At 37.6% G+C, this 24,045-nt stretch overlaps 1 protein-coding gene across 1 annotated transcript in view; it reads left to right on the top strand.

Moving 5' to 3' along the window:
* The window catches only part of glis3 (GLIS family zinc finger 3), a 388,168-nt gene that overhangs the window by 103,276 nt on the left and 260,847 nt on the right, over positions 1–24,045 (top strand). The window contains exons 3-4 of the mRNA XM_052020524.1: positions 12,795–12,990; positions 21,863–22,898. Coding sequence (XP_051876484.1) covers positions 12,795–12,990; positions 21,863–22,898 — 1,232 coding nt within the window. The remainder of the gene's footprint in view (positions 1–12,794; positions 12,991–21,862; positions 22,899–24,045) is intronic.

Below are 24,045 nucleotides of genomic sequence, written 5' to 3' on the forward strand. Positions count from 1 at the left end.
TAAAATTATGAGAGACATAGATCAGGAAGATAGTCAAAGTCTTTTTTGCAGGGTGGAGATGTCAAATAATAGAGGGCATGGGTTTAAGGTGAGAGGGGGCAAGTTAAAAGGAGATGTGAGGCAATTTTTTTTTACATTACAAGTATTAAGTGCTTGCAATTTGCTGCCAGGGTATGTGGTGGAAGCAAATACAATAGGAGCATTTGAGAGGTATTTAGACATGAACAGGAAAGGAACAGCGAGATACAGACCATGTTCAGGCAGATAGAATTAGCTAGATTGGCATCATGGTTGCCACAGACATGGTGGGCTGAAGGGCCTGTTCCTGTGCTATACTCTGCTGTGTTCTAGATGTGCTGTTGAGTATCAAGAAGAAGTGCTAGGACCCTTTCTTATTACATGTGGCCTGTATCTCTAAAGAGTTGCAAATGAATGTGAACACTCTCATCAGTAGGTATTCCCATTCCTAATCTAATGATGAACCACATGAAAGTGGCTAGGCCTCAGTCTGTAGCAATGTGCTGTGGTGCTGAGAATGCCAAACAACACAACTATTTCCTTTTTGCTACCTATGACTTAAACTCATGGAATCCTAGGTCCCCTTGATGTGCAGTCAATGACTTAATGTCAAGAATAGTTACTCTCACCAGGTTTCTGGAACTCATTTCTCATGTACATGTTTGGACTAATGTTGAAATATGCTCTGGAACAGATTGGTCGCAGTAGAATCTGGTTTGAGCACCACTGGACAAGTCATTGTTGAGTAAGTGCAGCTTGAAAGCATTACCCATTGATGGTTGAAAGTAACTGGGATGAAATTAACAGATTACATTTGTTCTGGTTTTGGTAGATAAGCATTAAGGTAATTGTTCATAGGTTGGATAGATACCAATGTTGCTGTACAGGATTAGCTTACCTAGAGACCCAGCTAATCCTGGAGCACTTGAGTTGGTATATTGACAGGGTATGGTGTATTCAGTGCACTTGATCATTTCTCAACAGCGTGTGGAGAGAATCAAATTTCCTGAAGACTGGATCTTGAAATGGTGGGGACCTCAGGAGAAGTCCAAGATCAATCATTCACTTGGCACTAATAACTGAAGATGGTTGCAAGCATCTTGGCTTGGAACTTTGCACTTGTACTGGCTCCACCATCACCGAGGATCATTCACGTAGCCTTGTGCTCCCGTTAGCTGTTAATAGTTTGCAACTTTTCGCAGCTGAATATAGCAGATAAGAAGTGTATTGATCTTACTATAATATGCTGTTTTGCTATTAAATTTGCGTTTAGTCCTTTTCTAGTTCATTTTCAGGTACGCCCTGGTGTTGTATTTGTATACTCTTGTACCATCATAAATGGTAATGATTCAGTAAGGGATGTGCTCTGTCGTAAGCTTACAGATTGTGATGGTATAAAATGTTGCTGCCACTGTGGCTCATGGTTGCCCAGCTGCCCTATTTTCATCTAATAGTTCTGTTTCTGAATTCACCCCATTTAGCACAATCATAATGCCACACGGCATAATGGAGATGCCCTTATTGTGAAGATGGAATTGGTTCTTGAGAAAGATGGTGCATTTGAAACTTCTACCAATACTGTATGAACAGGTAGATTGATGAGAACTAAGCTAACTTGGCATTTATTCTTTCACCACCTGTCACTGTCTGGCAGTTATGTTCCTCATGACTGGCAGCTTGTTCAGTGCTGGTGCTACTGATCTATTCTCAGTGATGGGCATTAAAGTAGCCAAGAAAGCTCACCAGCGCCTCTACTTCCTCAGGAGGCTAAAGAAATTTGGTTTGTCCCCTTTGACTCTCACCAACTTTTACCGATGCACCATAGAAAGCATCCTATCAGGATGTATCACAGCTTGGTATGGCAACTGCTCTGCCCAAGACCACAAGAAGCTGCAGAGAGTTGTGGACACAGCCCAGCACATCACGGACCCAGTCTCCCCTCCTTGGACTCTGTCTTTACCTCTCGTTTTCTTGGTGAAGCAGCTAGCATAATCAAAGACCCCACCCACCTGGGACATTCTCTGTTCTCCACTCTTCCATCGGGTAGAAGATACAGGTGCCTGAAGGCACATACCACCAGACTTAAAGACAGCTTCTACCCCACTGTGCTAAGACTATTGAACAGTTCCCTTATACAATGAAATGGACTATGACCTATGACCTCATGACCTCACGATCTACCTTGTTGTGACCTTGCACCTTATTGCACTGCACTTTCTCTGTAGCTGTGACACTTTACTCTGTACTGTTATTTTTTTTTACCTGTACTATATCAATGCACTCTGTACTGACTTGAAGTAACTGCACTGTGTAATGAATTGACCTGTAAGATTGGTTTGTAAGACAAGTTTTTCACTGTACCTTGGTACAAGTGACAATAATAAACCAATACCAATAGCAATACCTTCATCCACAGTGTACTCTGAACCCCTGTTCCATATGGTGTTCAAGAAGGAGGAGTGCTGATTCACAGCTGAGGAAGGGCAATAATATAAGCAAAAGGAATTCCTTTTTGTATGGTCTGATGCCAAGACATTTCAAAGAGTCCAAAGGCAATATTGAGGACTTCTAGAATTACTCCCTCCTAATTCCATTCCTATAGTTTATCTTTCCTTCAAGAATTTATCCTGTTCACATTGGGTAGCAACTATTTACTTTGGTTCCAGCACCCTGTCTGTCAGTGCATTTCAAATTCTAACTATTCTTCAACCCTGGTTCCTTACCCCTCATGTTAAATTTATGTCTTTGGTTATTGACCCATTAGCAAATGGAAATACCATTGCTTTATTTACTCTTCCTAAACCTTGAATAATCTTAAACTTCTACTAATTCTTGTCCTTTATTTAGGGTTTTCTAAGTCTCAGAATAGCTCAGTTTATGGTCTTCACTATTTAGCTAATATCGCAAACTGAAATTATTTTCTATATATCTGTCAGAATCAGATTTATTATCACTGATATATGTCATGAAATTTGTTGTTTTGCACAGCAGTACAGTGCAAGACATAAAGACATAAAAATCACTATAAGTTACAAAAACAAATAGTGCAAAAGAGGAACGAGGTAGTGTTCATGAGTGCATAAATCTGATGGTGGAGGAGAAGAAGCTGTTCCTGAAATGTTGAGTGTGGATCTTCAGGCTCCTGTACCTCCTCCCCGATGGTAGTAACGTAAAGAGGGCATGTCCCGGGTGCTGAGGGTCCTTAATGATGGATGCCACTTTCTTGAGGCGCCACGTCTTGAAGATGTCCTCAATGGCAGGGAGGGTTGTGACCGTCATAGAGCTGGCTGAATCTACAACCCTCCGCAACCTCTTTCATTCCTGCAAATTGGAGCCTCCATACCAGGCGGTGATGCAAACAGTCAAAATGCTCTCCACCGTACATCTGTAGAAATTTGCAAGAGTCTTAGGTGACATACCAAATCTTCTCAAACTCCCAATGAAGTAAGAGGCGCTGGCCTGCCTTCTTCATGATTGCATCAATGTGTTGGGCCCAAGGTAGATTCTCTGAGATGCTGATGCCCAGGAACTTGAAGCTGCTCACCCCTTCCACCACTGACCCCTCAAAGACGACTTTGTTATTAACATATATCAAAAAGAGCAGTGGTCTTAATATTGAATCCTGGGAAATATTTCTGCAGGTTTCTCTTCACCAGTACCTTGTATAATGGCACATATATGGAAGAAGAAGAATAAGGAGAATCTAGGATGTCTGGCTCACAAGGCAGAACCATAACAATCTTACAGATTCCTAGGGACCAGGATGTATAGATCACCAAAAATTTATTTAAATATCTATGTTGAATTCAGTGGATTAAGATTACATTTCACAACAAAGGCCATGGAAGAAATTTGAAATATCCTACAGGGAGCTTTGAAAGCTTCAAGAAACAAGACAGTACTAACTCTGTCCCAGAAAATCATTATTCCATTGAATTTCTTGGCCAGTGGCCCACTCCATAATGCCATAGGCAAGAAATGCCAGGCTCTTTCTTGCATTAGGCAAGTAATTAATGCTTTGCTTGCCAGTTCACCCCAGTTCACAATGTTTGACATATGAGTAAGATAATTAAGTATGTGCATCATTAGTTTTCAATGAATTACTGGGTCTGAATGACTTTCTGGAACTACAGGTTTTACTCATGGGGATATACGAGCACCTACTGTCAACCAACGTCACCACTTTCTCTGAAAATATTGCATTCACTTAAAGTCCAATTAGCGTGCACAATCTTTTGTGTTAGTGGCTAAAATTCAGAGAGCTGCCACGATTCATTCATTAGAATTCTAACATCTCTCCGTTCTTTCAAAGTCATTAGCATTTTTGACATTCCTGTACTGAGGGAAGGCAGAAATCTTCGGTCATTTTCTCTCACTACTTGCTTATTTTGCAGTTGAGGATCATTCCATTTGGTCAGTTTCTCTTTCTGGAATAAAATGTTAGAGCTTCTGGTTGCTTGCTATGCAAATATAAGGCTCTCATCACAGTAGGTATAAATGAAAAATTAATACTTTTTGCCGATCAAACAATAGCATTTATTCTGTACAAAACTTATTTTTTTGCCCAACTAATCAGGGATGCAATTACTTCGACATGTTAAGTACTTAACATATAATTGCCTTCCTATCTTCTTATGTGTCTTTGTCCTCTTCCTCCTCCTCCTCCTCCTCTTGTATTATCTTGGCCATTCTGTTAATACATCTCTACTACAGTTGTATGATGTCTCATTTGTGTTAGAAGGATATTTTTATACTCACTGAGCTATACATTGTTGGCTTTCTACTTTCAGTTAGACGTGTCATTGCCTTCCTGAATTCTGGTTCTGCTTCAAGAGCTGTCAAGCTTTAAATGATGTGGCAGTATGGTCAAAAACCCATCCTGGCCCCCTCCCACCTTCCCTCTCTTCCTAACATCTCTCAGCCTTTTCACTAATTGTCAGTATGACTTTCATGTATATTCTATCCAGAAATATTAAAATGATTTAACCATGCAATTTACTCCACGTTAGCATTTGGTATAATTGGGCCATAAGTTCTGCCCTGTCACACTTCCAGTCATTGTAGTACATGGAATTCACTAGTTTAAAAAAAACTTCAAGAAAGTAGGCCAGGTGACAAGGTATTAATGTAAATATAAAACACATCATGAAGATTCTTATTGTGCAAAGAGTGACTTTTGTTTGGAATAATTTGGAAGGCAGTATAAGAGGCACAAAAGAGTGCCTTAGAATGAACATTTAAGGCTTTATGTATTGATACAACAATGGACTCTCACTGATAGAATCATTCTTATTCCATGACATCAGTGATTCCATCAAATCACTCAAATCATGGAATTAAAGTGATTTTCTGGAAGAATAATGCCTTTCAAATCAACAGAACACTCAGTTTTATTATGTCTTCAATCAGCAAGTTTAATGATTTTGATGAAATATGTTCTGTTTAAAAATTCATTTTCTGTACTTAATATTGTTTTACTCAGAATGACATTAGCAGGATTTTTTTTTAGATATTTGCAACAATTACACATAATAGACTTTCTGGTTCTGTTAATTTTGCCCCAGATTCCAGGAATCAACAAAAAGGTTCTTTAAGCTGGAATCATGCTCCAGAGTTGATCAGTGGGATGCTATTTTGTAACCTTTCTGGAAACAGCAATCTACTGAAAATGCCAGGCTATTATGACATCATCATCATGTTTACTGCCTGCAATAAGAACCCAGTGACATTAAATCAACAGCTGGACTCAGAGAAGAAAATCTCATTGGCAAGTTTCATTAAATTTATGAAAGAACATTTAAAATTCATTTCCACCACACTTTAGTTATGAAATGAAATGAAATGTGCCATAAATTCTATATTTATTCTTTTTGTTTTCTCTATTATTAAAACAATAAAATAGAATGGTTTAACATATAAAAGACTTCCCTTAACCATTGGACCAAAATAAGCATAGACTGTAGGATATGACATATTAATTACTTGCTGTAACAAATGCTACAACCGACAGGACATATGCATCCCATAAAATCATAACATCTTGCATTTTCCATCTTCTTCGAACTTTCTTTCATTTCTCCATAATGTTTCCTTTCTTTTTTGATATTTATCTTTTCTGGTTTTGTAAATTAATAAAACTATTTAAAACCATCTGGCAAATATATTAAACAGTTTCTTCTAAAGGCTCCAAAAAAAGAATTATAGGCACATATTTGTGCAACCACTCCTTACAAAGATTTGAATAACCTCTGTTCTCAGTTGTCATTTTTACTTTACTGGCAGAATTCTAAGTTTTCATCCTTAAAATCATGTTATTCGAAGATAGTAGAGTTTGCAAATGATGTTTTTCCATTTGCTGTGCCAGTGCACCTCAGAGTCAACTCAGATGAAAAACCTTTAACATTTCATTTATCATTAATTTTTAACCAGTTTTGTGGCTTTTTAAATCATGTTGATTAATCTTGTATTTGATGATGGCCAAAGTTTATTTAGTTTATGACTGTCAGGCTTCTTCCCAACATATTCAAATTGTATTGTTCTCAGGAGATCCCATGGGATGCCAGCTTCACATCTTTTCAAAGGGGGAAATATCTTTAAAACAGCCCAACACAGATACAAAAACTATTTGCTCTTTCTTTCCTCCAGCTCTTTCTTTCCAGTCCTGATGAAAGGTCTCAATCTGAAACGTCGACTGTCCATTTCCCTCCATTGATGCTGCCGGACCTGCTGAGTTCCTCCCACTTTTTGTGTGTTGTCCAGACTTCCAACATTTACAGTCTTGTGTCTACAAAAACTATTTGCTCAAATTTGTTTTAAAGTTAAATAATGCACACAAGTCACCTTTAAAACAATAACATTACAGTAATGCCACAAAGGTTTAGTGCATCCTTGTAAGAATATGGTTCTAATGATAATCAGATAAGACAAAGAAGCAACTAAGCTTGAATGGAGAGTGCTGTAAGACACTTCTGTGATTAAAAAGCCTATCTGCATTTACCCTGTAGATTCAATTGTTAAATACCACACAGTAAAGAAACCTGAAATTATCAGAGCAGTGTGGCCAATTTTGCAATTGCACAATGGGCAGAAGAAAGAGTAGAAGCGGAAGGGCTGACTGTGTTCAATTTTCCTAGTGAGCTGCAATCCTGCACCCTATCTGGATTTTGCATGCTAGATGGCTTCTGTCCATTTCTTGTTTCACCATCAATGAGGTCCCTAATTTCATGCATTGGACTATTTGACACATTTTTGCAAGACCATTCCTGGGTTCAAGCGATTATTGGCTTAGGAGAAGATATTCTATGGGCATAACATCTGTTAGGCAGTGGAGATGTTCATGGGTATAGGGAATGTTACTGTGTTTATAGTCTCCTTTAAAATGTTTTGTACTGAAGCCTGTCAGTGGCAAACCACCTACACTGACTCCTGACTTGCATGCCACATGCAAAATAAAGTTTTGTGGACCCTTCTTGTCAACTTGGATTCCCAAACCACCCTGATACTTTAATTATGTCACATCATGAAAAAGGGCTAGAAACAACCTTGCCCATAAAATATCTGATAGAACTTTGACACGTGGCAAATTGTCAGTGAAAAGCCACCAGTAAGTGTCTGACTTCATATTGGTGCAGGAAACACAAAAGAGCAGGCACTTGTGCGAAGAAATGCCAACATTACTCTGCAAGATCCAGACCATTATTTTCATTCTTAGAAACATTCTCAATTATTCTGAAACTCAGTTTAGTATGTTTGTAATAAATTACTGGTTATTACTGGGTGGGACAGAGGTCTGTATTTGCCTGTGATCTGAGGTACTCAATGTGGGCTTTGCACATTTTCCCCGTGACAGTGTAGATTTGCTCCAGGTGCTCCAGCTTCCTCCCACACAACAAAGACATGTTGGTGAGTTAATTAGCCACTGTAAATTACCTCTGATGGAAATGCTGGCAGGATAATTGGGAGGAATTGATGGGCATATAGGAGAGAATTGGTTACAAGAAGTTAGTGGGAGAAAGGTATTGATGGGACTGCTCTGAGAGCTGGCAATAGACTCTTATAGATTATTTGAATGGCCTTCTTCTAAGTTGCAAGGAAAATATAATATGAAAATATAAAATACAATTAATTTAAAGGCAGAGTGAGTGAACACCTTGAAAATTATGAGTTGATTAAGGATAGCCAGGATAGGTTCATAAAGGGTAGATCATGCCTGATAGATCTCATTAAATTTTTGAAGAGTTATCAAGCTGTGGACAAAAGGCTGTCGATTGCTTTTTTTGTATGGACTGCCAGGAGGCATTTGATAAAGTCAATATGAAGAGACTGTTGGCTAAAGCTGAAGCTCAGGGAACTGGAGGAAATCTATCACGTTGGCTAGAAAATTGGCAGAGCGTCAGGAAACAGAGAGTAAGGATAATAGGCAAGTAATCATATTGGCAGAATGTTTTGAGTGAAGTCCCTGATGGATGTGTTGGGCAACAACAGTTCACAGTACTTATAACTTACTTAGATCATGGAATAGAAAGTATTCAAGATTTCCAGGACCAAAGTTAGGGAACACTTCCATTGTAGAGAGTGGCATCAAATTGGAACATTTCCACAAACAGCAGCTGTTGTTTGGACAATGGTTAATTTTAAATCCAAGATTAATAGATTTTTGTTAACCAATGTATTAAGCGATGAGTAAAAAAATTGGTATCAACAGAGAGATCAGGATAAGCAAGGGTCTAACTGAATGACAGAACAACTTTGAGGAGCTGATTGGCCTGGTTCTATTCCTAAAGTTTTTGTTTAGAATAAAATTGTTTTCATCAGGTCATTGCTCTGAAACATCAACTCTGTTTTTCTCTCCATAGGTACTGCTTGACCTTCTGAGTATTTATAACATTTTTTTCTCTTATTTCAGATTTCCAGCATTTGCATTAATTGGCTTTTGAGTCATGTTATTCATGTTGTGTTCTCTGATGTAAACATTAATACTCGGAAAGTAATGCATACTGCTTGACTTATGCTTTCTGACCAAAGCGACTTTCTGGTTTCTTCCAAATCTGTGACCCTGAGACCACAATGGATTTGGTGTTATGGACCAACAACCAGAGTTCTGGACAATTGATCCAATGATAGGAGTTTAAATTCCAAAATGGCAACTGGGAAATTTAAGTTCAAGTAATTAAATAAATCTAAATTGAGAAACTAAAAGCTTGTCACAGTAAACATGAAACACAACCACAGAATTTTGACAAGTACACACGTGGTTCATTTCATCTGCCTTCCTTGCATAGTCTGGCTGATATTCAACTCTAGACCCTGCAATGGAGTTGTCTCTTAACTGCCTCCTCCATTCAGAGGCTATTAGGAATAAACAATAAATGTCAGCATTGCCAGCAATGTTCACATCCATTGAATGAACCACAAGAAAAATAAACATATAAAATGAGAGAATGTCTGCCTTAGGCAGAAAGGCAACATTTGAGTGAGTGTGGTGTCAAAGCGCCTTAATAAACCTGAATTCAATGAGCATCAAAGGGGAAACACAGTAATGTTCTATGTTCTATGTACTCCAATGGTTGGAGTCAGCCCCTCCATCCTACAGAGGAAGATGTTTGCGGTGTACAAATTCAATCATTCTAGGATCATTGTTTGAGTTCTTCAGGGCAGTGACCACCCTTCCATTATAAGGACATTTGTGCCACAACAGTGCCAGAAAATGACTATTTCCAACAAGAAAGAATCTAACACCTAATTTTGACATTCAGTAGCATTGCCATCACCAAGTTCCCATTCCTCAATACCCTGGAAGGTCACCATTGACTGGAAACTCAACTGAACCAGCCATATAAATACCATAACTACAAGAGCAGCTAAGACGCTAAGTACCCTATGGCGAGTGACTCACCTCCTTACACGCCAAGGCCAAAAATATCAATAAATATATTTCAATTACTATATTGATATCCTATATGGGATATTTTAATCAAGAATACATTGGTGAAAACTCAGTAGATTAACAGTGCAATCCAGTGGCCCCAATAATTACTCATAAATCAAACTGGTTTACTATTGCACTGTAAAAACAAAAGTTAGCTCTGCCTGTATATAGCTTAATCTTATTATAGTTGTCAAGCAATTATAACTAGTGAGATATACTGTAAAAGCAAGTTGTATTATTGTCAGTACTTTATGAGGCCTGTTACCATGGGTTCTATTTATGAGATTACATGACTATGGCATTGAGCGGGAGACTGGAGGAGGGGAGAAGTACTTAGTCATGAAGTTCAGTGTATGATTTTGTAGAGAAGGCTGGATGAACCAGTTAGTTTTTTCCTACTTGGTAATTTGGTATGTTTGTATATTTTTCCCAGTCTTATTCTCATTGGAATATTTTTGTTTTTATCTCAGCAATTCCCTGCTGAATTATATTTTGCAAGTGCTTTTAGTCGCATATTAATGCATATCACTCAATATTATTTCTGATTAGGTCATGACAGAGAAAAAGTTATTCAATTTATACCATAATGTTCTATTAATTGCAACGTGCCTTTATCAGGTTTCAATAAAATGAATGTAAAATGAAAAAAGATCACAGAAACCCTTCTATCTACAAAAGATGATGAGAGTTTATTGTTTATTATGTGATTTTCCTCAGATTATGTCAGATTTAAGGCAGGTCTTTTTTTATGTCTCAATTTCCTGGCTCCAACCAATTTGATTTGAAAGACAGGTCAGCCATCAGTCGTAAAGACCATTGGGAGTATGTGCAGTCAAGTAGCAGAGCAGAAGGGAGGGAGGGTTCGAATGCCTCAGAGCTGTAACAGCAAAGGTCAATGACCAGGAATGATTGGTAAGGACAGAGGACTGCAAGAAGTCCAGAATGGTTATTAGGTGATTGAAAAGGTTGCTCAGTGTGCTAGTGGAGAGGTGCCATGATAAGAGATGGCAGTGGGAGGATGAAGCGGGTAAAGTGAAGCTAACTGGCAAGTGGAAAATAGAAAATCCAGCAGCCTTCAAGTTGCTTTAGCTGACATGTTGCGTGAAACTGGAAACGTGAAGATTACATTTAAACTGCTAGTTAATTATAAGGTGCATCATCTCATTGCAGTATAAAATAACAAGCTCACCTGTACCCCTTGTTCCCACCTCTCTTAACCTCTGGAAGTGGGCAGGTTGAGAGCAAGTTATGGGCTTTTTACATTCTTGCAGGCTATGTGACCCAAAACCTTTTTTTGGGGGGGTGGGGGGTGGGGTATAGGGAATGGGTTAAAGTTCCACTCAAAATCATTCTCATTGGAACAATCCTACTTTACATTGGACTGGTAGAAGTTTTCCATCTGCTTTCTCCTGTTTGCATTTACCATTGTAATGGTGCTCTTACAATTGGTACTCCCAACAGGCAATCTCTACTCGTGTTATGTGAGTACAGTGAACAATTCATATTTAATCTCCACTCATGTTCATGTTCAGCTGCAGTGGTTCACCTTTTACTGAGAATTTTTGTACTAAAGGCTCTCACAATGTATTCCTGTCCTTTAAAGACCAATCAAACTGCCAACCCGCTTAATTTGGGCTAAAGCCAGAAATTCAGTTTTTTTACGAGATTTATAATAATTATATGAAAACACTAAAAGAGATAGAAGAATTAGCTTAGCCAACATATTCAGATTATAACAAAATTAATGATCTCTGAGTATTTCCCTTAATTTTTTAATTTTACATTTATTGATAAACATGTTTTAAGTAGTCAGATTTCACTGTCACAATGGGAAGAAGAAAAAGTTGCCAAAATATAATTTGGAATGAATGAATCAAGAAAAAAATCCTTGAGCCAAGCCTTGTTGGGAAATTCAGACAGTTATATGTAAAATCATTGGTATTTCTCCACATAAGTAACAGCAAGATGGTATTTCCAGATGAATGCTGAAGTCCTGAAGTTGTTGGGCTTTTGGTGATTGTGTTCAGGCACCAGGTTCTTCAGGGACTCCAATGGGGGAAACTGAATCTGCTTCAATCCTTCAGTGCCGGCACTGGGGGAATCAGCCTGCTGAACTTGCACTTGAACTATTGTGTGTAGTTTGGTTGTCTTTTTTTAAGGGAAGCAGTGCAGCAAAGGTTGTCTTGCAATGTGGATGATGGGATTGACTTTTGAGGAAAGATCAAACAGAATAGCCTCTACTTTCAGAAGAATGAGAGTTAATCTTATTGAAACACCAATTCCATCCAATCCAATGGATTGTAATGTGTGTAAAAGATCAATTTATTAATTAGATAATTTACTTTGTTTGAATAATAAGGGCTTAATTAACATGCTTTTAATAGTTTAAATTTTAAGTATTTTAATTTATTATTACATTTATTTTTTAATAGTTTCATTGTTTTTAATAGTTTTTGTATGTTTCTGAATATCAGAGCTATTCAACATTGTTCAAAGTCCTTGACGGGTTTGACAGACGGCTGATGTTAGGGGTATGACTTAGCCAGCTTCAAAGTTTTTTTCAGTTTTACTGTTCAATTGTACTGACCCACCCATGTGATGGTGTTGCATTGCTCCTTGCACCAAGTCCCATTCAGCATTATTGTGCACTCCCTATTCTATGCAGGGTCACAGTTAAATAGGGTTTAGGTTTCAAAGTTCTCATCCTTGTTTTCGAGATATGGTGAAGCAAGTAGGGAAACATCAAATCAATTGACCAAACTTTGGTAAAATTGTTGCTTTGACTTATTTTGAAATGTTTAGTTGAAATTGCTGCATAAACCTAACATTTATTTTTTCTACACTTCAGGGAATCCTGGGTTTGGACCACAATGCAAAGCAATTGGGAAAGGCACCAGCAACAATCTAGTGGTTACAAGCAGTCCCATGACAGTCCAGAGAACAGGGCTTCTACCAAACCAAGCAATCATCCCCGGCAACCACCTTAATCGGGCAATATATCATCAGATGAACCCAAATCTAAACATTCCTGCTACAGATACAAGGTCTTGTAATGTTCTTGGAATTTTAAATTCATTGATTTAATTGACCATTTCATTCCCAATTCAAATTCTGAACTTGATAATGTAAGATATCTAATTTTTAAAAAGTTTCACTTGCTATGCATAGACTGAGAAAGATGGATTGATTCATTTAACTGAAAAAAAAGACATTTTATGCAATCACATTAAGGTTGTGTTGTAGTAAATCAGTCTGGTATTGCCTAGATATCTGTTTATTGGGTACAAATTTAACAAGTTGCACATATTTTTTTGAGAGGTTTCGCCCAAATGTTGTGAATGCCAGTAGCCCTTTCTAAATTTGGACAACTTCATATAAAATGGTCCTTTACCAAACTTAGTCATCTTTCACCAGTTCACTCTTCTATAACTGTTCACCATCCAAAATGGTTGGTGTTGGAATATACTTGATTTTGAAAAGGCACATGACCTTAGTATTGCATCTGGATTTCATTTTCGGTTATCTGATACTTTACGTTTAGTAGTAATGTCACTGGGCATTCCAAAATCATGTTGGATTCAGAAAAAGACAAGTTCCGACAAATGCAGATTTCTGTTCACTTCAGGCACCTTGTGACCACTCTTTCTTATCCCATGATCCAAATCTTCAGGGCTTGTTAGGAATACCTGAAGAATCCTTTGGTACTTTGCCTAAACTTCAGAAGGGATAAGTGCAACATAACAGACCTTCACCTGAATTCTGCTGGAACAGACTAGAGTGACCAAGGGAATGCCTTAGTATAGACCAGATAAAATGTTGAAATCAGTTATGGACTATGCAATTTCACCCTGTGGGTGGTGTAACTGTTAGAGACCCTGACGCTACAGATGAAGAGGAAAAGGAGGAAGAAGAAAAGGTTGGAGGCAATGAGTAACCGGGATGATTACCGGGATTGAATTTCTTTCCATTTTGTTTTCAGCTGCCCATTGACATAAGAGGTTTGTTCTAAGTCGAGTGCACCAGCTAGTCAACATAGAACTGGTGTGCTGCTGACAATAGTGTCCCAGGTCTGAGCCTGAAAAAGAGTAAGTCCAGGAATGGCCCTCCACAAGTGCAAGTTAAGTCAAATAAGCCTCGTAGACATCACTTAAATTCACACTTAGTTATTATAAAACCATTTGTGAAGTAGATATATCATTTATTTTTCCCCTCCTATGAGAAATACTTTATACCCATCTATCTTAATTTTGCGTTATTCTGACGACACACATAAAATCTACCCAACTCTCTATTCTGCCTTCAAAGCCATTATAAATTACTTATGCAGAATTATATTGTTTGAAAGTGATATTTCACTTAAGGATAGTTTGAGATTGATATTGCTAGTCCCACACAATACTTAACTTACAGTACACTGCTTAATAAGAAGCACTGTAGTGTTTTCTTAACTGCAGCCATTTGTTAGGGAAGTTTTCCAAATCATTGAGGACAGATGCATGCCAGTTTGATTTAAAAGGCTCACAATGTTGTAATTGTAATGCTGTCGGTGTGGCATGAGAGCACTTCTATCATACCCCAAACTGAAGCATAAAGTACAAAAGTGTGCATTCCAAAAAGATCTTGATACAAAATGGTAATAAAAATTTATTTTATATATATTTTGGATCTAATTGGCTCCTTGGTTAAACTATAAATGTGGGGCAGTTGGTTTAAACGGTATCTTATTTAAGCATTTTTAGTTTCTGGATTTCGTGTCCGTAGCTTTTTTTGAGTTGTTCACTTAAACAAGTGACAAAGATAAAGCTACCAGCAAAACATCTTCAGTTGAAGTTAGTCAATACTCAATTAACAGCAAAGGCTAGAAAATATATCAGAAGTCTTTATCATGTGGGACACTTCTTAAAGGTACACCAGGATTCATGTGTACTACACTGCCAATCTAATCTAATAAAGTGGTCAAAGACTTTCCTGATTTTTTCCTATGCTGCAAAACAAATTAAAACTTTTGCTTTGTAATTTAAATGGTGAAAAATAGCTGTGTTACTACATTTTTCATTTTCTCAGTAAACTTTAAACATTTGAATTAGAATAAATTACATTTAAAATAATAGACTGGATTTATATCAGTAAAGTGAAACAACACTGGGGGCTTTTGGTTAATTGAGTCTAAGTCTGGAGCAAGTCCACCAAAGTCAAAGAGATAAATGAACTGAGTGCCATTGCTGCACCAAATGATGACACATCATATAGCTGTGTAACGTGAGCAAATCCTGAGTCTGTTAGAAAACTTGGTTTGGAAAGTACAACATTAGATGGTCATCTGTGTGTGTCACAAAGCATCTTGGTAAGAGAGTCAATACCAGGGCCTTCCTACTCACAATTCCAACCTGGAGTCACCAATGCATCTCACTCTAAAGGAGATTCAGACCTGAGTCTGCAATCCAGACTACTTAACATTATTGGCACATCTATCAATCATTTATAAATCAGCAACTCTGATGACATTTTAATTTTTAACAATATTAGCAATTTGTATTTTGAAGCCAACATAAAATATTGTATTAAAATGTGCTCATTGTTCTTTTAAGCTGAGGCTCTCTTGTAATTTATACAAGTTCACAGATTGGTCATAAAATAACCCTGAGGACAGAACCTCAAAGTTTACAGTAATTGTTTTCTTCCACCCCCACCCCATCCCTCCCTTTGCTGTGATTATCCATTAACAGAGTGGAAGCAAATGGTTATCTCATGGGTGAAAATAAAAGTCAAAATTTATGTATCTTGAAGTTACTTAGCAGTACAAAAACAAAACCAGGATATTGTTTTAGCGGTCTCTATGACACTTGCAATTCTAGTTATAAGTGATCACTGACAATTAATCTATGCAGGAATTTCAGTAATTTCGAAGGTAGGAAGATTTGGTTAGAGACAAACGTGCTCAAGGGAAAATTGTGGACATACTGCCTTGTGTCATTTGTGAATATTATTCTTTGCCGACATCAGGAATGTACTTGGAATGTCTGTGGTTTAACTGCAGACATACCATGTAAAAGCTTCTAACAAGTGTTAGTTCTACACTTCATCCTAATTTCAAGGTTATAAGATACAAAGCAGAACTAAGTTACAGTGTAAAAGTGTTGACCTAGAAATTCAGCCATACTTAAAAACGTGCGTTATGATAGTGCCTTTGGGGGAGTCCCAGTGTTATAATTTCATGACAAGGACTTAGGCACTTAGAGGGTGCAATTTTGAAATATTTCCCATCATTGTACATTAAGCAAGAGTAATTTCAGGAGTTCCATGCATGGGCTGGAATTAAACTGCCTTATTTCATGCCCTAATTAATGCCATGCTTGCACTTCCTTGATGGGAAGGTGATCACTAATATCAACCACTGCTGGAAGTCATTGCACAGCTTGGGGAACACCCAGTGAAAAGGATTGACATGTGTAAGCACTCTGTTTTACTTATGCATACCACTAGGTCATGATAACTGGCTGGAGATATAGAGAGAGTCTTGTTATGCCAGAGCTAGAAGCTACCAAGGGCTGAAGTGGGAGGAGATGGTCAGAGAGATAAATGCCCGAAGTTCCAATGCCACAGAAAGTTTAAAGGCCTTGCATGTTTGGTGAAAGTTAGCAAAACAATAACAAATGCCATCGGCCAACAACTGTACTAAAGTGCATGCAAACCATCCATCTCACTGGTATTCACTCATATATCTCAGACTTCTAACACACTTCCAGCTATTCACCCATGGTGTATCATACACATAGATTGCAATATGTTCACTAACACAATTCTCCCTTGCGAGAGAAGATCCCTCAAAATTTCAAATTACAGCAGCAGACTGGAGAGTGCCTTAATATGCCCACAGGCTTTTCTGCTAATTGGATGGGTATGCTGTTGGTGAGAATGGGATTTGTTGACACAGCGACAGCCATCATCTTAAAATAAGAATAATTGAGAATGCCAATGTGCTCATATTTAATCTGTTTTCTCATTTCTCACTGCCCTACCCTTTTACATAATTTCTTCCGCCATACAATATACAGGTCTGAATGTGCCTCTCTCATTTGCTCTGTCTCCTTGTCATGATTAGCCCTGTACCCTTCTCATTTTGGACAAGTAAAATTTGGCCTGGCTCCAGCAGTGGAGCCACCACAAATAAAGAAAGAAGCATACATCACATCGTGAATTGGCCAGTCCCATCTGTCAGCTGTGGTCCCTACACTTTAAGAACCATAGAGAAAAGTTTAGAAAGGGGAAGCACATATAGATATGTATCAAGCAGGAGTGGAATTCAGGTCCACCAGAAAGGAAGGGGAGCTTATGTGCCAGCTCTTCAGAGGGATATTCATGGACCAATTCTGCTCCAGAGAACCAATTTAAAGAATATTGTGAGGTTGTTGAGCAAATATATTTTCTCTTTCCTGCGCTTGTTCCTTCTCCATGTTGGAGCTTTTCCCATGACAACAATGAGGTACCACCAGCAACATTCACCATCATTTTTCCAGGGATAATGAATAAAGAGAAAGCCTAATCCCCATGGTGATATAGTTCCCATATTGCCATCCTTCTGCTACTTATCATTTCAAATAAATCATGAAAGTCGGAAAGGTGTAATCAAGATATGAAACTCAACAATTCAATCCTTGGTTCTATAATTGAACTTCGGGGCCATTATATTTAATATGGCACACAATGCTGGAAGTATGTGTAAATATCAATAAAATCTGGTCTCAATAATGTTCTTGGGCAACAATTAAAATCTATTTTAAAGTATCTGCAGTTTAAGTATTCAGGAATTGATTCTGTGAATTAATGTATCATGAATATCTATTGGAAATTCTAGAATGGAGGTCAGCGTTATTAGCAGGATTTTATGTCCATCAATATTTCTAAGAATGCTGACATCTACATCCCTATAACAGTGGCTCATGGATATCTGAATATAATAGAGTACACTATAATATTTAGCTAATGATGTATTATTATTATAATTTTTCAGTGGACTGTTTCAACAGTCCACTGAAAAAGACTGAATTTTGCCTGTGGTCTCTTGTCAAACCAGCTGGGTAAAACCAGGAGATAGTGTAAGTGATTAACTTAATCTTTTTTTTGGTCTATTTTTCCATGTCCCTCCTTGGCATTGTCACATTGCATTGCTTACATTATGCATGGTTACCATTTTGATATATTATGATGAGATAGTATAGAACTTTATATTATCAGTCAAGTATAAACACACATTTAAAGACAATTTCATAGAAGATTTTTCAGAGCTCACGGATCAAAATTTATTTTGAAATTCTGCTTAAATTTATTACATTTAAAAGAAAGATGATCATTCAAAGTTTTGGTTCTGAAATGTAACCTGTTTGGCTTCTAAAATCAAAATCTGCTCAAATAACGAAGTACCCAAAATAAAAACTCCATGTTTTATAAAAATTGCACAAAATTACTTTACTTAGAAATGTCCAAGCTAAATTTCATAGGTAAAATTCCATTTCATATGTCTTGCATGTAGAACTGTTTGGGAAAACATTTGCATTTTCTCCCACATTCAGCTCATCAGAAATAGTTGGCTCTCCAAGAAAACTCTATCTTGATGGTTCATTTGCTTGCAACCAAGAGGTTTCCAATTCTAGTCACTGGTATTTTCTGGGTAATCAAATGCAGTCAGGTATGGACATTTCAGTCAGCCTCACTGTTACTTCTTAAGGTAATGGGAAACTACCCAATTTCTTCTCTTGATCGGAAGCCATGTAACTGTATGTTAGTGTATCTTTGCTAAAGAAGAGATCATGCTGGCTACAATGTCAGACAGCAGTTCGAGAGGCTACCAGAACACACCTTCAGTTTGCTGCATAAAGAATAATCTTTGAATAAGTTACCAAAGAAAGGCCTGACACTCTCAACCCTAAAAAAGATCGAACCTTCATTGAATAAAAGATGGACAGGAGAAAAAACTAGCAGAATACAACAGGGTTTTTTTTTAAAGTGAACATGATTTGTCTTTGGCAATGCTACAAAATGCAGCCCATCTTCAATTTTACTTAGTTGGCTGCATCCTCGATGTCTTGTATTTGTAGTACTACATTTTGCTACTACTTGGCTGCCTTATATATAAACAATGCAATATTGATGGTATTCTGTCAGCCTTTCTGCACTTACACATTTCTTGTTCTTCTGCTGTTAGATAATTGCAGGCAGAAAGTGGGAAACACAAAATTACTGTCTTCTTAGATAAATTAGCAACATTGCACTTTTCAGTAGTAGAAAAATAGTAGAGCTGGTTGTTGAAAGGCAAAGATGCAAATAACTTAAGAGGTTGAATTTGTGGCACTTTGGCTGAGTTCCCAAAGTGGTTTACAAATAGGGATTATTTTTTAATGTATTTCCTGTACTTTTGCTGATAAATGCAACAAGTAATGTAAACTCAATGATATCTCACAATTAGCAGCTGAGCAAATTTCTAGAGCTGTTATTCTGGAATTATTTGGAAACTGCAATGCGTGTACTATATAGTCACTTTTTGAATTGAGCTTCAGTGCCTCCACTGAATTGATTATCCTTTCTGAATACCATTTGTAATGAATGCCATGGGATTATCAATTTGAATTAACTTTTCCCCCCCCCCACCCCCCGATATTTAGGGATTATCCATTTCAACATCCATAGCCTGTGTACTTTATAGAGCAACCCAAATAAAATATGAATTCTCTTGGTGGTTCCAGGAGATTTTTATTACTTTTGGCTGTAATAAAAAGTTTCAATATGTCCAAATGGATTTGAATTCAAATTGTCATTAAATTTTAAATATTAATAAGCTGCCAAAGAAGTAATTATCTGATTTATGCTTGTCTTGCATGAGATTTTGAAACACTTGTTTTGTATTTGAACAGTCACTTGGGGAAGAGTGAAGAGAAATCTGCACAGACACAGGCATAGGTGATAATCAAAGGCAAGGTGCAGTTCTTGAGGTCCACAGCTTCTGTATAGTGCACAGACAATATACAAAATGAAATAATTATGTATACCAGAGTTACATTTGTGTTCAACTATTGTAAAATTCTAAAACTAGTTGCAAGCCCCAGGACATTATACATGCTATTCAAATGCAAGAAGAAAACACCCAACTGCATTTTCCAGGCTGGTAAATTTAACATTGTATTCTATCATCATTGCATGGTGTATTCAGAACATGTCCTTTTACATATCAAACTCCAATAAACCAGAATTTATGGTAATCAGTAACTTGAACCTTGGATTAAAAGGCTCAATTTAAGATTTTTTCTTTCTTCCAATAAATGTAGTATGAAGTTAAATTCTCATTCTGACTCTGAAGCTATCCTGCTGCCTCTCCTATCCTTGTGAAGAAAATTGTAGCAAAAGTGGCTGTATGATTGCACCTGATATTCCCCCTACGATATTCCAACTAATTACTATAAAATTATTTCAAATATAAGATGAACACTTATTTATCTGGAAATTTATCCCTGGTTAAATCTACTTTATAGAATAATTCTCCAACACACTGGCACAACTGAGCTTGGATAAATTTCTAGCAGGAGTATCCATTTCTACTGTTTAGGTCTGCTTCTATAATTCTCTTTTAAAAATCCCTTAGGAACATCACTTCGGAAGCTACTCTCAGCATTTCCAGAAATATGTGGGCAAACATATCACATGGCACACAAGTGTCTGAATCATTGTATCAGGGTTCTCTGAATTTGATCCCAAGCATTGTTTAATCCAGCCATGGAAGTTTGATAAATTAGAGCTGTAGTAACAGACAGAAACTATGAATAGGATAAAGACTTTTACTACAAATGGTTGTGTTGTATATCTTTTATTCTTACAGAGGCAGGTAGACAGAAAGCAATAGTATGTCTGTGCATGCTAATTCAATCTCCTTCTGTATCTGATTTGACTCTAAATTGTCCTTTTCTGTTGCTTCTCTGTCAATTCTTAAACTTGGTTAAGGAGTTACACAGGTCTCCCAGTTCTCTGAGCTGCCAAATAGCTGCTGCTCAGCCTCTCCCAGCATACCACAATGTTGTTATCAGATGCATTTCCAGTAATTTATGGCACCTTTTATTGAGCTGACCAATGCAGGGAAACATCTAACTCCATAAATTATGGTATGCTTTGCTATTGTAACATTTGGAGCGATAGAGTATTACTGAATGTTGATGTACCAGGGTGATCAGATGGTTACAGAATACTTCTTGGGAAACCTGACTCACACAGCATCTGTCCATCAATCTCTTTTTCCAATGCAAAAATTTGAGGCAAATAAGTAAATTTAACCTAACCTTTTGCCTAAACTATGCTCCTTTTAAAGTGTACTCCTTTTAAAAAAGCTTAATATATTTATTTGATGGAAAGTGTACATTTTTGCAAACAGTCTCCTACATGTAAAACTATCTGAAGACTCATACTCTGGTCTCATCAGCGTGCTTGGGACTTGATGTGTTTCATTATAAAATAAACAAATCCCGTTTTTGAGTCATTTTGCACATCTCTAATAATACACTTGCTTAAAAATTTAGATTGCAAGATATGATCTGTCTTTAGAATGGATAAATCTTGCTGTTTTACCATCTGTCCCAGTCCCTGTGCAAATCTAGAGGATGACACAGAATACAATGGTTAAGCTCTTTTTGTTTACTTCAAAGGAACTGAACTGGCTTTGCTTTAAGAAACTTGAGCTTCCAGGCTGTAGCAATTAGGCACCTTTCCACTGAAAAGGAAATTGTATAATTAGGTTAGATTAGGCAACTTCAGAGCATCACTTTTCATTGAAACAGAATATTTCAAGTGACAACCGATATTTAGTCACCTGTGGAAAGGAGTTGTGACAACTTGGGTTTTATTTTCATTGTCCATTTCTTCTTTCTTTACTTTTAGATCGATTACTTCAGGTGGATCACTAGGCTCAACTGCAGTAAGTCTTATAGAAAGCCAGTCAACCTTGAATGTGAAGCAAGAGTGGCCACATGGTTACCCAATCCTTCCATCACTCCCATCAAACCAAGGTTCCCAGAATGGCAGTGAACTAGGGGATGTGCTGAGTATACCACCTGGAACTGCCATGTCCAGTAACAGCACTTCAAACTCTTTACCTTCTTACCTGTTTGGGAATGAAAATAGCTCACGCAATTCTGCCCGATCTAGTTCTGCTCGATCGAGAAAAAGAGGACTTTCCACCTCGCCCTTTTCAGATGGAGTTGGAATCGATCTCATTATTCGTACGTCTCCAACATCATTAGTAGCATACATCAATGGGTCCAGAGGCTCCCCGGCTAATGTTTCCCCTCAGCCTGAAGTGTGTGGGCATTTTCTGGGGGTGAGAGGTAGTTGCATCCCTCAAGCCTACAATGCAACTGGTAAAGAACGAAATCTCTTTACTTTTGCTGACCTTGAAGCTAGCAATAGTGTGTACCAGAGAATGCAGCAGTTGGAGCACTCTTCATTGCACCCTATGGTGATGAACAACATGGTTGTTCAACAGGGTATTTCAGTGATTGGTAACCAGCAGTATGATACATTCAAAGATGAGCAACTGGATGAATTCTCCTCGGGTATGGAAATACCTGCACTGCCCCAGGGTCCTCCACCACCATATCATGCTCACCGGCATCTTATGACCCATTCTCATTCACATGGGCAACCATCACCACAAGGGACACAGCTGGATGAGGATGGTGAGCCATCAAGAATTAATGGAAAGCACTGCTGCCGATGGATAGACTGCAGTGCAATATATGACGAGCAGGAGGAGCTTGTACGACACATTGAAAAGGCACATATAGACCAGCGTAAAGGAGAAGACTTTACTTGCTTCTGGGCTGGTTGCCCACGCAGATACAAGCCATTTAATGCTCGCTATAAACTATTGATCCACATGAGGGTGCATTCAGGAGAAAAGCCGAACAAGTGTACGGTAGGTAGCAAAACAGTGTTCTATATACTTCTTATTTGCTCGCAAATCAACCATTTTCTTGCCCTGAGGCATTATGTTACAACAGGCTACTAACTGTATCTCACATTTGTCATCTTTAGTTTTCGTTTCCATCTTGACTACTGAACAAGGTGTCTTCCAATGTATATTATTATGCTCTGTTTTACTTGCAAAGTACAGAAGAATTCCACAGTTTTAGTAAATTGCTGGATATCTCAGAGATAACAGACACCACACATTTTTTTCATTTCACCAAGGATTAATCACCCTCCTACCCTAACAGATTTCTTTTACGTCGCATGTTACAACCATGATGCCAAACCTGAATGTTCAGTTCTATTATCTCTACCACTGGTACATGAAATCATATGGTAGCCTAGTTACTAAACACAGTAAACACTTCTTGTATATTAAGCATATAGGGGGCTCAACATTATTGAACTTTTGAAAGCCAAGCAGGACAATAATACGACATAAATAATACATGGTACCATGGAGCAATGGGTTCTGGATTTTAAATCCCTCACATTATTGAATCCCATATTTTAACCTTATCTTGGTAAAGAGGCAGTAATCTGAAACCAGGCATTTGCACACAGGAATAGAAGGTGGTAGGTGAAAAGCTAGAATAATGATCTACAGAATAATTTTATGTAATTGAAAATAACAGAACTATAAATGAGTTTTTCAAAGGAGTTCCCCTCTTGGCTACAGTTCATAAGTAGAGTGTCCATGAAATATATTGTTTGCATATTGAGGGTGATCTGCAAAATGACTCCCAGCAAGGGAAAACACTGACAACTCAATAAATGGAACATCAAAGATTACTTAATCAGTTTCCTGGTGTCCTCCCAGTCAAGTATTTGATTCTACAATACCTTTTGAACTTCACATGCATGAGATATGATAGTAGTGTTATGGTCGATGCATTGCATTGTTCATGCTGCTGTTTTATCATTACTGAAGAAATGAGTCAAGAAGGTTCTGTTTTATGCTTTATCAGTAAGTGGATAAGAGTGATTTGAATCCACTGAAAATGAAGTAAAAATCATTTTGATTAATCAGTTGGAAGTTATTGAAAGGAAGAATGCAAGCAAGAGAATGGAACACTAGAAGAAAACAACAGTAC

This window comes from Pristis pectinata, chromosome 7 (assembly GCF_009764475.1).
Source record: "Pristis pectinata isolate sPriPec2 chromosome 7, sPriPec2.1.pri, whole genome shotgun sequence".
In the NCBI taxonomy this organism is placed as follows: Eukaryota; Metazoa; Chordata; class Chondrichthyes; order Rhinopristiformes; family Pristidae; genus Pristis; species Pristis pectinata.